The sequence below is a fragment of the Galeopterus variegatus genome, unplaced genomic scaffold (genome assembly GCF_000696425.1).
Source record: "Galeopterus variegatus unplaced genomic scaffold, G_variegatus-3.0.2 Scaffold2815, whole genome shotgun sequence".
Lineage (NCBI taxonomy): Eukaryota > Metazoa > Chordata > Mammalia > Dermoptera > Cynocephalidae > Galeopterus > Galeopterus variegatus.
The window spans coordinates 178,237-192,195 of record NW_007728926.1 but is presented as its reverse complement, the minus strand read 5'-3'; the positions used below and the strand labels follow the sequence as shown (position 1 = coordinate 192,195).

The following is a 13,959-nucleotide window of genomic DNA, read 5'->3' as shown; positions in this document are numbered from 1 at the left end:
GGGATGATGTACTAAAGGAAAAAGACTGCCAGCCAAGAATTTTGTATCCAGCAAAACTAACCTTCAAATATGAAGGAAAAATAAAGTCATTCCCAGACAAACAAAAGCTAAGGGAATTCATCAATGCTAAACCTACCTTACAAGAAATGCTAAAGAGAGTTCTTCAACCTGAAAGAAGTTGATACTAAGAAGTAGCAAGAACATATTTGTAAGTGTGTAACTCATTAGTAAAGTAAGTACTCAGACAATGCCAGAATACTCTGTCAAAAAGTGGGAGGGAATGAGGCTAAAACAAAGTTAGCTTCAGTTTTCTTCTTTTTTCTTAGATATCAAAATTAACTTGTTATTGATCTACCATAATTTGTTATAGCTATAATATGGTGTTTTTTGTAAGCTTACTGGTAACCATAACACAAAAACTTAGAAGAGATAAACTAAAAATAAATAGTGAAAAATCAAATGTAAAGCTAGAGAAAGCCACTTAACCAAAAAGGAAGACAGTAAGACCAGAAAATAAGGAAAGAATCTGGAAAAACAACCAGAAAAAAAAAATAGCAAAATGGCAGTAACAAGTCCCTATGTCAATAACTCTTACAGTAAACTGATTAAATGCCTTGATTAAAAGACACAGAGTGGCTCAATGGATTATAAAGTAAGAACCAACAACATGCTGCCTACAAGAAACTCATAAAGGCACACACTGTATAAAAATTAAGGGATGGAAAAAGATTTCATGCAAATGTAAACCAACAAAACAGCAGGAATAGCTATACTTAGATAAAATAGACTTAAGGCAAGGAAAGTAAAAAAATAATAATAGTAATAAGGAAGGTCATTATATAATGATAAAAGGATCAATTCAACAAGAGAATATAACAATTGTAAATATATAAACACCCAACTCTGGAGCATCCAGTTATATAAAGCAATTACTATTAGACCTAATGGGAGAAATAGACTTCAACACAATATCAATTGTGGACTTTAACACCCTACTTTCACCAAAGGACAGATCATCCAAACAGAAAACTAACCAGGAAATATCAGAATTAATCTAGGTTGATTGGACCTAATGGACATAAAACATTTCATCTATCAGCTGCAGAATGAATTCTTCTCAGCAGCACATGGAATATCTCTAGAATAGGCCATATGTTAGGTCACAAAACAAGCCTAAACAAACTTCAAAAATGAAAATTATCTCAACTGCCTTGCTGATATAATGAAACAAAACTAGAAATCAACCAGAAAAGGAACACTAGAAACTATACAAATACATGGAAATTAAACAACATGCTCCTAAACAACAAGTGGGTTAAATAAGAAATCAAAAAGGAGATTAAAACATTCCTAGAGACAAATGAAAGTGAAAACACAACATACCAGAACATATTGGATACAACAAAAGCAGTTCTAAGAGGGAAGTTTATAGCAATAAATTCCTACATCAAAAAAGAAGGAAGACTTCAAATAAACAACATTACCCTCTAGGAGCTGGACAAACAAGAACAAACCAAACCTAAAATCAGTAGAAGGGGAGAAATAACAAAGATCAGAGCAAAAATAAATGAATTAGAAATTTTTAAAAAATACAGAAGACCAATGAAACAGAGTTGGTTTTTTGAAAAGATAAACAAAATTCATAAACCTTTAGCTAGACTAATGAAGAAAAAAAGAAATAACATTCAAATAAATAAAATTACAAATGAAAAAGGAGACAATACAACTGATACCAGAGAAATAGAAAGGATCATAAGAGACTATTACAAACAACTATATGTGAACAAACTGGAAAACCTAGAATAAATAAATAAATTTCTGGATACATACAACTTACCAAGTTGAATCATGAAGAACTAGCAAACTCAAACAGACCAATAACAAGTAATAAGGTTGAAGCAGTAATAAAAAGTCTGCCAAGAAAGAAAACCCTAGGACTAGACAGCTTTACTGCCCAATTCTATCAGACATTTAAAGAATTAATATCAATTCTTCTCAAACTCTTCCAAAAAACTGAACAGGAGGGAATACTTCTAAACTGATTCTATGAGGCCAACATTAAACTTATACCAAAACCAAAGAAAGATACAACAAAGAAAACTACAGACCAATATCCCTAATGAACATAAATGTAAAGATCCTCAACAAAATACTGAAAAAGACAATCCAACAACACATATACAAGGCCACTCACCATGATTAAGTGAGATTCATCCAAAGGATGTAAGGATGGTTCAACACAAATCAATAATACATCGTGATACATCACATCAACAGAATGAAGGAAAAAAATCATGATCATTTCAATAGATGCTAAAAAAGCATTTGATAAAATCAAATATTCCTTCATGATAAAAACACTCAACAAATTAGGTATAGAAGGAATGAACCCCAACACAATAAAGGCCATATATAACAAACTCACAGCTAATATCAAACTGAATAGAGGAAAAATTGGAGACTTTTCCCCTAAGATCTGGAACAAGACAAGGATGCCCACTTTCCCCATTCTTATTCAGCATAATATGGGAAGTTCTAGCCAGCACAATAAGGTGAGAGAAAGCAATAAAGGGCATATATAACAATAAAGGCCATATATAACAAACTCACAGCTAATATCAAACTGAATAGAGGAAAAATTGGAGACTTTTCCCCTAAGATCTGGAACAAGACAAGGATGCCCACTTTCCCCATTCTTATTCAGCATAATATGGGAAGTTCTAGCCAGCACAATAAGGTGAGAGAAAGCAATAAAGGGCATATATAACAATAAAGGCCATATATAACAAACTCACAGCTAATATCAAACTGAATAGAGGAAAAATTGGAGACTTTTCCCCTAAGATCTGGAACAAGACAAGGATGCCCACTTTCCCCATTCTTATTCAGCATAATATGGGAAGTTCTAGCCAGCACAATAAGGTGAGAGAAAGCAATAAAGGGCATCCAAAATGGAAAAGAGGAAGTCAAGCTATCCCTGTTGACAGATGACATGATCATACACATAGAAAAACCTAAAGACTCCACCAAAACATTACTAGAATGAATAAATGAATTCAATAAAGTAGCAGTATACAAAATCAACACACAAAAATCAATAGCCTTCCTATACACCAATAATGAAATAGCTGAAGAAGAAATCAACAAATAATCCCATTCACAATAGCTACCAAAAAAATGAAATACCTAGGAATAAATTTAAGCACGGAGATGAATGACCTCTGCAATTAAAACTATAAAACATCAGTGAGAGGAACCAAAGGTAGTCCCCTCTGCCCTGAAACAGGCAAGAAAAAGAGCATGCCCGGGGTCTTAGGCAGGAGCTGGGGGCAGGATTCTCTGCCTAGAAACAGGCAAAGAACATGCCCAAAACACCTCTTCCTCACAGGTGGCCCACCACAGCCACTACCATAGCCACAGCTGCCACAAAAGCACCTAGACACCACAGCAGTAGCCACAGGTACCATGCGGGCAGCCCACCAGATACTCTACTGCAGTGACACAGGAGAGTCACTCCTGGAAACCAGAAAAAAACAGGATGTCTCTCTCCTCAAAGCCCACTGCAGCATAGTGGAAGAAGCAAGTGTTCTACCATGCCCCTGCTTTGTTTCTAATTTTAGTAATTTCTGTCTTCTCCCTTTTCTTCCTTGGTTAGTCTAGATAAAGCTTTGCAAATTTTGTTGATTTTTTTAAAGAATCAAAAAAAAGAAAGAAAGAAAAAGACTATTAGGTAGTCTAAAAAGCAACACTGATGTAAATATTTTCATCAAACGTTAACTTTACATAATACTTTTAGGATATAATAATCTTTATATATACTGTGTGCTTGTTAAATATGTAACTATCATTCACTTTCTTTAACAGATTTTCTTATGGGAGATTGAAATCAAGCTCAAAACTCATTTCTCATTAAAAATAATAATTATTATTTTTAAAAATTGGTTAAAATATAGAAGGAGACACAAATAAATGATAAGATATCACATGTTCATGTGTTAGGAGAATTAACATCATCAGAATGTCCATATTACCCAAAGCAATCTACATATTCAACCCAATCCTTATCAAAATACCAATGACATTCTTCACAGAAATAGAAAAAAAAATCTTGAAGTTTGTACAGAACCACAAAAGACTCAGTATAGCAAAAGCAATCTTGAACAAAAAGGTCAAAGTTGAAGGCATCACACTTCCTGACTCCAAAACATACTATAAAACTATAGTAACCAAACAGCATGGTACTGGCATAAAAACAGACAAATAGAGCAATGGAACAGAATAGAGAACACAGAAACAAACCCATACACTTACAGCCAACTGATTTTCAACAAAGATGCCAAGAATATGCAGTAGAAAAAGGACAACCTTTTCAATAAATAATGCTGGGAAAACTTGATATCCACATGCGGAAGATTGAAACTAGACCTGTATTTCTCACCTTACACAAAAATCAACTCAAAATGGATTAAAGACCTAAATTTAAGACTAAAACTATGAAACTCCTGGAAGAACACATATGAAATGGGAGTGGGCAACACTTTTTTGAATGATCTCACAAAGGCACAAGCAACTAAAGCAAAAATACACAACTGTGGCTACATCAAACTAAAGAGCTTCTGCACAGCAAGAGACACTATCAACAAAGTTAAAAAATAACCTACAGAATGGGAGAAAGTGTTTGAAAACCACACATTAGACAAGGGGCTAATATTCAGAAATATAAGAAACTCAACAACAAAAAAACCAACTAATTAAAAAACAGGCAAAGTACCTGAACAGACATTTTTCAAAAGATAACATACAAATGGTCAAAAAACACATGAAAAAATGCTCGATATCACTCATCATCAATGAAATGCAAATTAAAAGTGTACAATGAAATATCATCTCACCCCAGTTAGAATGGCTATTATAAACAAGACAGAAAATAACAAATGCTGGCGAGGATGTGCAGAAAAGGGAACTCTCCTGCATTGTTGGTTGGGATGTAAACTAGTACGGCCATTGTGGAAAACAGTATGGAGGTTCCTCAGAGAACTAAAAATAGTTCTACCCTATGACATAGCTGTCCCACTACTGGGTATATACCCAAAGAAAATGAAATCAATATATCTAAAAGACACCTGCACTCTCATGTTCATTGCAACACTATTAATAATAGCCAAGAAGTGGAATCAATCTAAATGCCCATCAATGGATGAGAGGATAAAAATTAAAAAAACAAAATTGTGGTATATATATATACAAAAGACTGAAAAGAAATAATATCCTATCCTATCAGCTACTAAAAGAAATAATATCCTATCATTTTCAGCAGCATGGATAGAACTGGAAATGATTATGTTACGTGGAGTAAGACACAGAAAGACAAATACTGCATGGTCTCACTCATACGTGAAAGCTAATAAAAAAAAAAGTGGTTCTCATAGAAGTAGGGAGTAGAATAATGGTTACCAGAGACTGGGAAGGGAGGGAGGTCTGGGAGAGGAGAAAAGGTGGACTAACAGGTACAAAATTATGCTACCTACCCTAAGTGAGTCGTTGTGCAGTATATGCATGTATTGAAACCACACACTGTGCCTCACAAAAATAAGTAAAATTGAAATAAATAAGTAAATAAATAATAAAAACAAAACAAAAACTTCATCTTATGGAGAATTAACTTCTCAGTATACACAAATGGCTATGTGGAAATTTAAAAATTCAGGAAAATATCTGGAATGTTTTTCATAATCTTGTTCCCAGAATTTCATCTACATGTATCTATAATTCTACCTTTACCTTAAACACTTTTATAACAAAGCTTATTACAAAGCTCATTTCAAAAATGTACTACTTTGGAAGAGAATAAATAACATAACCTTTGATAAAATTAGTAAAGTTCTCAATCTTATAATATTTGATTGGTAAAGCAAGGTTACCGCAAATATACATAAAGCCTACCCAGTGGGTGGTCTGTTTTTGTATTTTAATGTGAATTGAAAAATTGTCCTTGTCTTTCACTGCTGTCTTATAGTTTGGTTTCGTGAAGTATTCTCGATAGTGTGAGCAGATTGATCATTTTTATTCCTTTTCTGGCCTTGAATCTCATACAAGTAGATAGTTTTGCAGATGTTAGAAGATCAGACATTTTTTCACTTTCAGTGTTCAGAGAGAAGGTGATGATATCTGAAGGTCGACTTCCTCCTGCCACGAAGGATCTGAATGTCTTCATGGAAGCTACTCCCTGACTACTCTCTGAACGGCCTCTACGTTCATCTCACAAAAAGGGTGCCTGAGAGAGGAAGCTTGTCCACGCCGTCACATCAGAGTAACATTGGTAACCTGGACAACGGGCAAAGAATACATGCAATGCGTGGCTGGTTTCTTTTTTGTGGATTTAAGATTTTATGTGAAAAAGGTTGTTTGGGTATTTTAAACTATGGGGAAAAAATGCTGATTTCATTTAGATTATATAATTAATTGTGAAGGTCAAGAACTTTAATACTGTCAGATATTAATAAATAAAAATACATAATTTCTATTAATTTTGTTTTCCATTGGTTTGTGCTTTATAGTTATGCCATTCAAAATTCTTTTTTTTTTTTCTGGAAAACTGTCTGTTTAGGTATTTCTAGCTCCTGTAGGATAAAATTGGTAGGAGAGGGGAGATGCTATCTCAAATTGCCATATTTAAACTATAATCCTCTCTAAAATTATATTTTAAGGTCTATTTACAACCACATTGACATTTCCGGAGCCAGACTCTCAGGAATAATTATTAAATCTGTGTTAACTGTTTTGTCTCTTTTACTACCAATCTTATCGGGTGATCTATATGAGGCATCCAAACGACTCCACAGAGGTGAGAAAGGGGGAGGGGAAGGGAAGGTTAGCAAGAAATTGGTAAAGGGCCACAAAAATGATTATATCGTGTAATGTTGATTATACTAATTATCTTGATTTGAGCATCACATATTGCACACAGATATTGATATTCAATACTGTACTCTACAGATATGTCTAATCATTTCAATTAAAAAACAAAAATACAAGAGAGAAAAAACAAAGGAAATTCAGCCTTGACTGAGGTTATTTCCATTGTATCTTCCACATATAGTCTTTGCATTTTTTTCCAAAATAATTGACACAAGTGTTTTCTGATATGTACTCTGAGAGCTTTTACAAAAACATGAGTAATAGTTGACGCTTTTCTGAAGAATAATTTGGGAATAAAACCTCTACATTTGATCGAATATATGTAGTTGTTACTAGAAAAAGGATAATAGCTTATATATCTAAAGAGCTATTATAATTAATGAGAAAAAGATTAGCATGTCAATGGAAATAAGCAAGGAATAGAAAACAGTAGTCTACATAGAGTCAAAATATCCAAAATTTATGAAAAAGTCCTAATTAATTCAAATTAAAATGTGAAGGCAGCAACATTTTCATCTAGCAAATAGCAGTAGATGTTCAATAAATATTTATTGACTGAATTAATGAAGCAACATTTTTTACCCATCAAGTTGGCAAAGGGTTTTAAAAGTAATATGAATTTCCAGAATTGACAGGATATCCAAGCAAAAGATAATAGCATCAGGTAACTACCAATTCAAACTAGGGCTATTGAACATCTAGATTCTAGATTCTTTTTTAGCTTATAGTTTTGAGATAAAGAAGGGAAATACATTTTAGGGTAGAATACAGCAACTCTCAAATAACCAAATTGCACTATAAGAAAATAATTGACAATAGTGTTAATATAAATGGCAAGCCGGTCTCAAGACTTAATTTATAAAAGAAAAATTATTTTAAACTCTATCATTTAAACAAATAGGATTTAGAATACAAGAAATTTTATATTAAGGTATATATAAATAGTTATTACTTCCAAATATTCTGTCTGTTGAGAAAATTTTCCTTAGTGCATGCACAGATGGAGGTAGAAAAGAGCAATGAAGCAATATCCTGAATAAGGTCACTGAACAGAAGGAGGGGTTTCACTTTTCCCATTAGCCTTAATTCCAAGAAACAGTAGAAAATTCTGAGTAAAAACAAACAAGAAGTGCTGATCTAACCTTGTTGTATTATTGACACTTCCTAATGTTTGGGGTTCTCCCCCAAAATTAATTATTTTCATCCTCTATAGTTTATCTATGATGCCCAGAAACCATTGACTTCCTGGAATTTTTATTAAAAATTCCAGATCCTTGCCATTTTTTTTCAGAGACAGTGGCCTCTGCCAATAAATTCTAATAAATTTTCACTTCTTTTCCTTCAATAACATCCTAGAGAATATGATTCACACTCAAATTAATCACCGATCATGTTAATGGCTCCTAGGAGTTTACTTCCGATACCCTTTATTATATTAAATCAAACTTGATAGTGTGCTAGATCATTGCCTAGCTGGGTTTTCATAAAAGCAGTGGTATTTAATATGATTTATGCCTGGCTTTCTGTTAATATCTTTGCTTATTGTGTGCTTTATTTTTAAAACAGACGTTTTTAGCAAATGGCACTTTTAAAATCTACCATACTTTTAAAATATTTTACAGGAAGCATTTTACAGTAAAGTGTGTCCCTTTTTAATATTATAGTCACATAATAGTGAACAGGATCAATTTATTTAATTTATGACTAAAATATTAATATTTTACTTGTAGTTTGGAATAAGTATGTGTGCATATATGTGTTTTGCTTATTTAAAAGATAAATTATATGACAAGATTACTAGGAAATTTAAAGTATTGTATTTTTTTTAAGCTTTGCAGCAAAGGGGCAGCTCTGGGAAAACCCTTCGAAGCATCTGCTGAAGATATTTCAAGTGTGGCAAGTTTCATCGAGACAAAGCTTGTCACCTGCTACCTACGGATGAGGAAACCCGACCTTGCCCTGAATCATGCGCACAGGTAAAATAAATACTAATAACTGCAGGTAAGTACTATCCATGTGAGCGGAGCTACTATCAGAGCTTGTCTGATCACCTTCCATTTTGTTTCAATTTAAAGAAGAAACAAACAAACAAACAAAAACATCAAGGTAGACAATCATGGAGACCACGTAAGGGATCCCAAAATCTAATGGAAGAAATAGACACATAAGCAAATATTCATAGGCAGGGAAAAATAAAAAGGCAGATAGCTGTCATAGCAAAATGCTGCAGGAAGAAAGGAGGGAGAGAGTCAGCTAAGTAAGGGAAGTGGTACTGAAGTGTAAGAAGGATTTCCAAAATTGCAGAAGAAGAAATGAGGAATGGTAGATGGGAATTCTAACTGTGAAGCAGGAGCCAGGACTTGAAAGTCCTTGGCTTATTTGATGATAGCAGAGCTGATTCAAAGGATGCCTAGCTAGCATCTTTTGGACAGCTTTCCAATGGTGTGAAATACTTTTTATCTACATCCTTAAGGATTTATTGTTTTTAATATTTCTTTCCTTCTTATGAACTCCGTATGGTTATGTTACCTAGAATCCCCAGGGTTACCTAGGCCTATCTTCTTCTATAAAAAAAAGGTGTTGCTCTCATGGGTAATAACCAGTCTTAATCTGCAGCAAAGATAAAGTGATTATGTTATACCTTTCAAATAACTCTTTCCTTGAAATTGTGATGGCTCTATTCCCTCCCTGCCTGACAGAGCAGTTTACCTAGAACTTTTGTGTTGTCCATTTTCTGATCCCACATCCTGTACTTGTTTTGGATACAAAGGGCAAAACAAATATCAACATGAAAAAATAATTCCTGTTTTGTTAATAACCACTGGGAAACATAATCATCAGTTACATTAGGACCCATATGTAAGTGGGAAATCTGTCAACATGATAAAAATCATTTACAAACCCACACCCTGGAAGATGTAAAAGTTCTACCAAGATTTTTCACAGCCTTAATAGTGGGCTTAAACTTGACCTCAGGGACCTTCAGACAACAAAACCATTTTGAAAATCACAAGATAACCTTCTTAAAATAAATATTCCAGCTTAAAAAAACGATATAAACTAAAGTCAGATCCCCTTTGACACCAAAAGAAAATTCTACTGTCTGTATTACCTGGAAACATTTTATGCGGCCATCATTTCCAAAGCCAGTATCAGGATGTATGGTCTGTCAAAGAATTTTGTTCCATCTCCATTTGAAAGAAGCAATATTGGAAAGGTAACATATACTTCAGTATGTCAAAATATTGGAATTTTCAGGCTACTTGGGTGACTTGTGAACACAGTGAGAAAAATATTTGAACTTGGGACCAGTTTAGAAAATCTATAGGCATACATAAACAATAATAAATTGAGATGCACTAAAATTATATATCACCTTCTCTATGGCTTTCACTACACATAAAAAGGGCCACCAACATGGCCTGTATTTTAAGAAAAAATCTCCTAGCTATTAGAATGGTTTAATGGGTTTTTTAATCATATTTAATAATAAAAGGGTTCAAATGGCATGGTCCTATCAAAATTCAATTCAGTGTTATTAAAAATAAGCAACTGGAATAAAAGATCAAAAATTCCATTATAATCCAAATATAGGAACAATAAGATGCTACAATTCCTGAGGATGCAAGAATCAGCTTCAGTAGTTTCACTGTTTTGAATTAGAAAACTTCTGTTTTAAAACTGAGTGCTTTCAAGACCTTGAAAATTACTGAGGGGGAGATATATAATGGTGAATACTAAAGTGATCTTCTCTATTATGTTAGTATTAACTGCTGTATCCTTTTTTCCTATTGTAAAATAGTTTTTGCTTCTTTTTCTAAGTTGAACATTAAGTAAGAAATGCAAATCAACGGAGGTTAAACAGTCAATTCATACAATTAATTATGTACCAAGTGAAATAAATCATTTTGCTGGTCTTGTCATAATGCAGAACTGCAGTGCATATGCACAGTGCATATGATTTTACTACAAAACGTTTTTAAAGATTCCAGATTTAAAAACAGAGTCTGAAATATAATCAGTAAATATACTTTGCAAAATAAATAAATGAACTAATCAAGATATTTAGTATATAAATAGCTTACAACCATTAGTTATACACTGAATGCAAAATTCTGCTTTTGTATTACTATCACTTTGTAATAGTTGATACTAATCATGAATCAAGATTAAAATATTCCTTTTTTGCATTTATTTGCATTTGCTGAAGCATCTATTCTTTAATTTTATGTAAATGTGAGCTCTACTGCATATCTTTAAACTTGTTAACAAAAAAATTAGCTTAAAAACCACCATGTAGTTTTGCCTCTGATAAAAATAAATGCATATTGTTTTGTGATACAGAAGACTATAAAAACCATAACTTCATGGTTTTAAGATCAACAAAACACATTTTTTAATTAATCAGCTACATATTGCCATTTAAACAATAATAAGAGTTGATATGCCAAAGAAACAATTATTATCAAAAATATCTTTTCTTTTTTTCTTATAACATATCCAGAGTGGCAAGTTTGGGTATCGTCTTTTACTTCAACAAAATGTGATGTCTAGGCTCATCAGTCAAACACATCGACTCTGTGCACACTTCATAAAATTAGTGCCACTGTTTGTCAGTAGGTTTTTTGAACATTCGTATGACTGATTTCTAATTCCTGCTGTCTTATCAAGAGTAGAAATCCTGCTATAACTCTTTGCCAATCATATAATTATATTTTCATGTACGAAATTGTAAAGACTCTAACAACGCATATCACTTTTTGTATAATTTCTCCCTTTAGTGGGTTTTATTTTTGTTGCAGAATTTTGTCATCACAAGGTGGCAGACAAGATGAAGTCTAAAATACCAGATATGTGGAAAATATGCTACTTTAAAAATTGTTTTATGATGATGGCATCTATATTCATTTATTGATTCAACCAATATTTATTGAATGCTCACAGGAGCCTATTCCTGTACTAGGCAGTGGGCAGACCGTTATAAACAAGAAATAAATGGTTCTTATACACCAGCAAAAGTAGCTAACAAAATGTAAAAAATAAAAAAAATAGTAAATATATCAGATAAATAGAGAATATGATAAATGCTGTGAAGGAAATAAATATAATTTCATGTTGCAGAGGTAGCACAGTATATTGAGTCAGAGTACAGAGTCTGGAACCTGACTGCTCTGGTTCAAATTCTGACTGTCCATTCACTAGTTGAATTTAATTCTTTATAAAATTGAGCTATAGAAGGAAATTATCTCAATACAATAAAAGCCATTTATGACAAACCATTTGCCAATATCATATTGAATGGGGACAAGCTGAAAGCTTTTCCCTTAAGAACAGGAACCAGACAAGGATGCCCACTCTTACCACTCCTATTTAACATAGTATTGGAAATACTAGCCAGAGCAATCAGGTAAGAGAAAGAAATAAAGGGCATCAAGATTGTAAAGGATGAGGTAAAACTGTCCTTGTTTGCTGATGACATGATCTTATATACAGAAAAACTTATAGACTCTACCGAAAAAAACTCTTACAGCTGATTAATAATTTCAGTAATGTGGCAGGATATAAAATCAACACTCAAAATTCAATAGCGTTATACTCCAATAACAAACTAGCAGAAAATCAAATCAAGAAAGCAAGCCCATAATAGTCACCAAAAAAAAAAAAACCAAAGTATCAATTTAACCAAGGAGGTGAAAGATCTGTACAAGGAGAACTACAAAACACTATTGAAAGAAATTAAGCAAGACACAAAAAGGTGGAAGAATATCCCATGTTCTTTGACGAGAAGAATTAACATCATGAAAATGTCCATTCTATCCAAAGCAATCCACAAAGCTATAGTAACCAAAATGTTATGGCACTGGCATAAAAACATACACATGGAGCAATGGAACAGAATAGGAAACCCAGAAATCGACCCACATACTTACAGCCAACTGATCATTGACAAAGACAGCAAAAACATACATTGGAGAGAAGACAGCCTCTTCAATAAATGGTGCTGGGAAAACTGGACATCAATATGCAGAAAAATGAAACTGGACCTGTACCTCTCACCATATACCAAAATCAACTCAAAATGGATTAAAGTCTTAAATATAAGACCTGAAACCATAAAATTAGTAAAGAAAAAAAAAAACACTCCAGTTAATAGGACTGGACAAAGACTTTATGAATAAGACCCCAAAATCACAGGCAATAAAAGAAAAAATGAATAAATGTGATTATATCAAACTAAAAAGCAAAGGAAAGAATCAACAGAGCAACCTATGGAAAGAGAACCTATGGAATGGAAGAAAATATTTGCAAACTATACATCTGACAAGGGATTAATCTCTAGAATATACAAAGAACTCAAGCAACTATTCAGTAAAAAACCAAATAATCCAATTTAAAAATGGGCAAAGGAGATTAATAGATATTTTTCAAAGGAAGACATAAAAATGGCCAACAGCTACATGAAAAAATGCTTAGCATCACTAGTCATCAGAGAAATGCAAATCAAAACCACATTGAGATATCATCTCACCCCAGTTGCAGGTGAGGATGCGGGGAAAGGTAAACTCTTCTACACTGTTTGTGGGACTGTAAATTAGCACAGCCTTTATGGAAAACAGTATGGAGGTTTCTCAAACAACTACAGATAGAGCTACCATATGATCCAGCAATCCCATTACTGGGTATATACCCAAAGTAATGGAAATCATCATGTCGAAGGAATACCTGCACTCCCAAGTTCATTGCAGCTCTATTTACAGTAGCCAAAATATGGAACCACCCTAAGTGTCCATTGATGGACAACTGGATAAAGAAAATGTGTTACATATACACAATAGAATATTACTCAGCCATAAAAGCAGAATGAAATTCTAACATTTGCAGCAACATGGATGAGTCTGGAGAAAATTATGTTAAGAGAAATAATGGGCCGGCCCGGCGGCGCACTGCTGTAGTGCGCCACTTGGGAAGCGCGGCGGCGCTCCTGCCAAGGGTTCAGATCCCACATGCAGACCGGTTCCCGCTCACTGGCTGAGCGGGGCT

At 33.5% G+C, this 13,959-nt stretch overlaps 1 protein-coding gene across 1 annotated transcript in view; it reads left to right on the top strand.

Moving 5' to 3' along the window:
* The window catches only part of SPATA16 (spermatogenesis associated 16), a gene marked incomplete at its 3' end in the record, with an annotated part of 224,303 nt that overhangs the window by 49,594 nt on the left and 160,750 nt on the right, over positions 1-13,959 (top strand). The window contains exon 2 of the mRNA XM_008583058.1: positions 8,749-8,894. Coding sequence (XP_008581280.1) covers positions 8,749-8,894 — 146 coding nt within the window. The remainder of the gene's footprint in view (positions 1-8,748; positions 8,895-13,959) is intronic.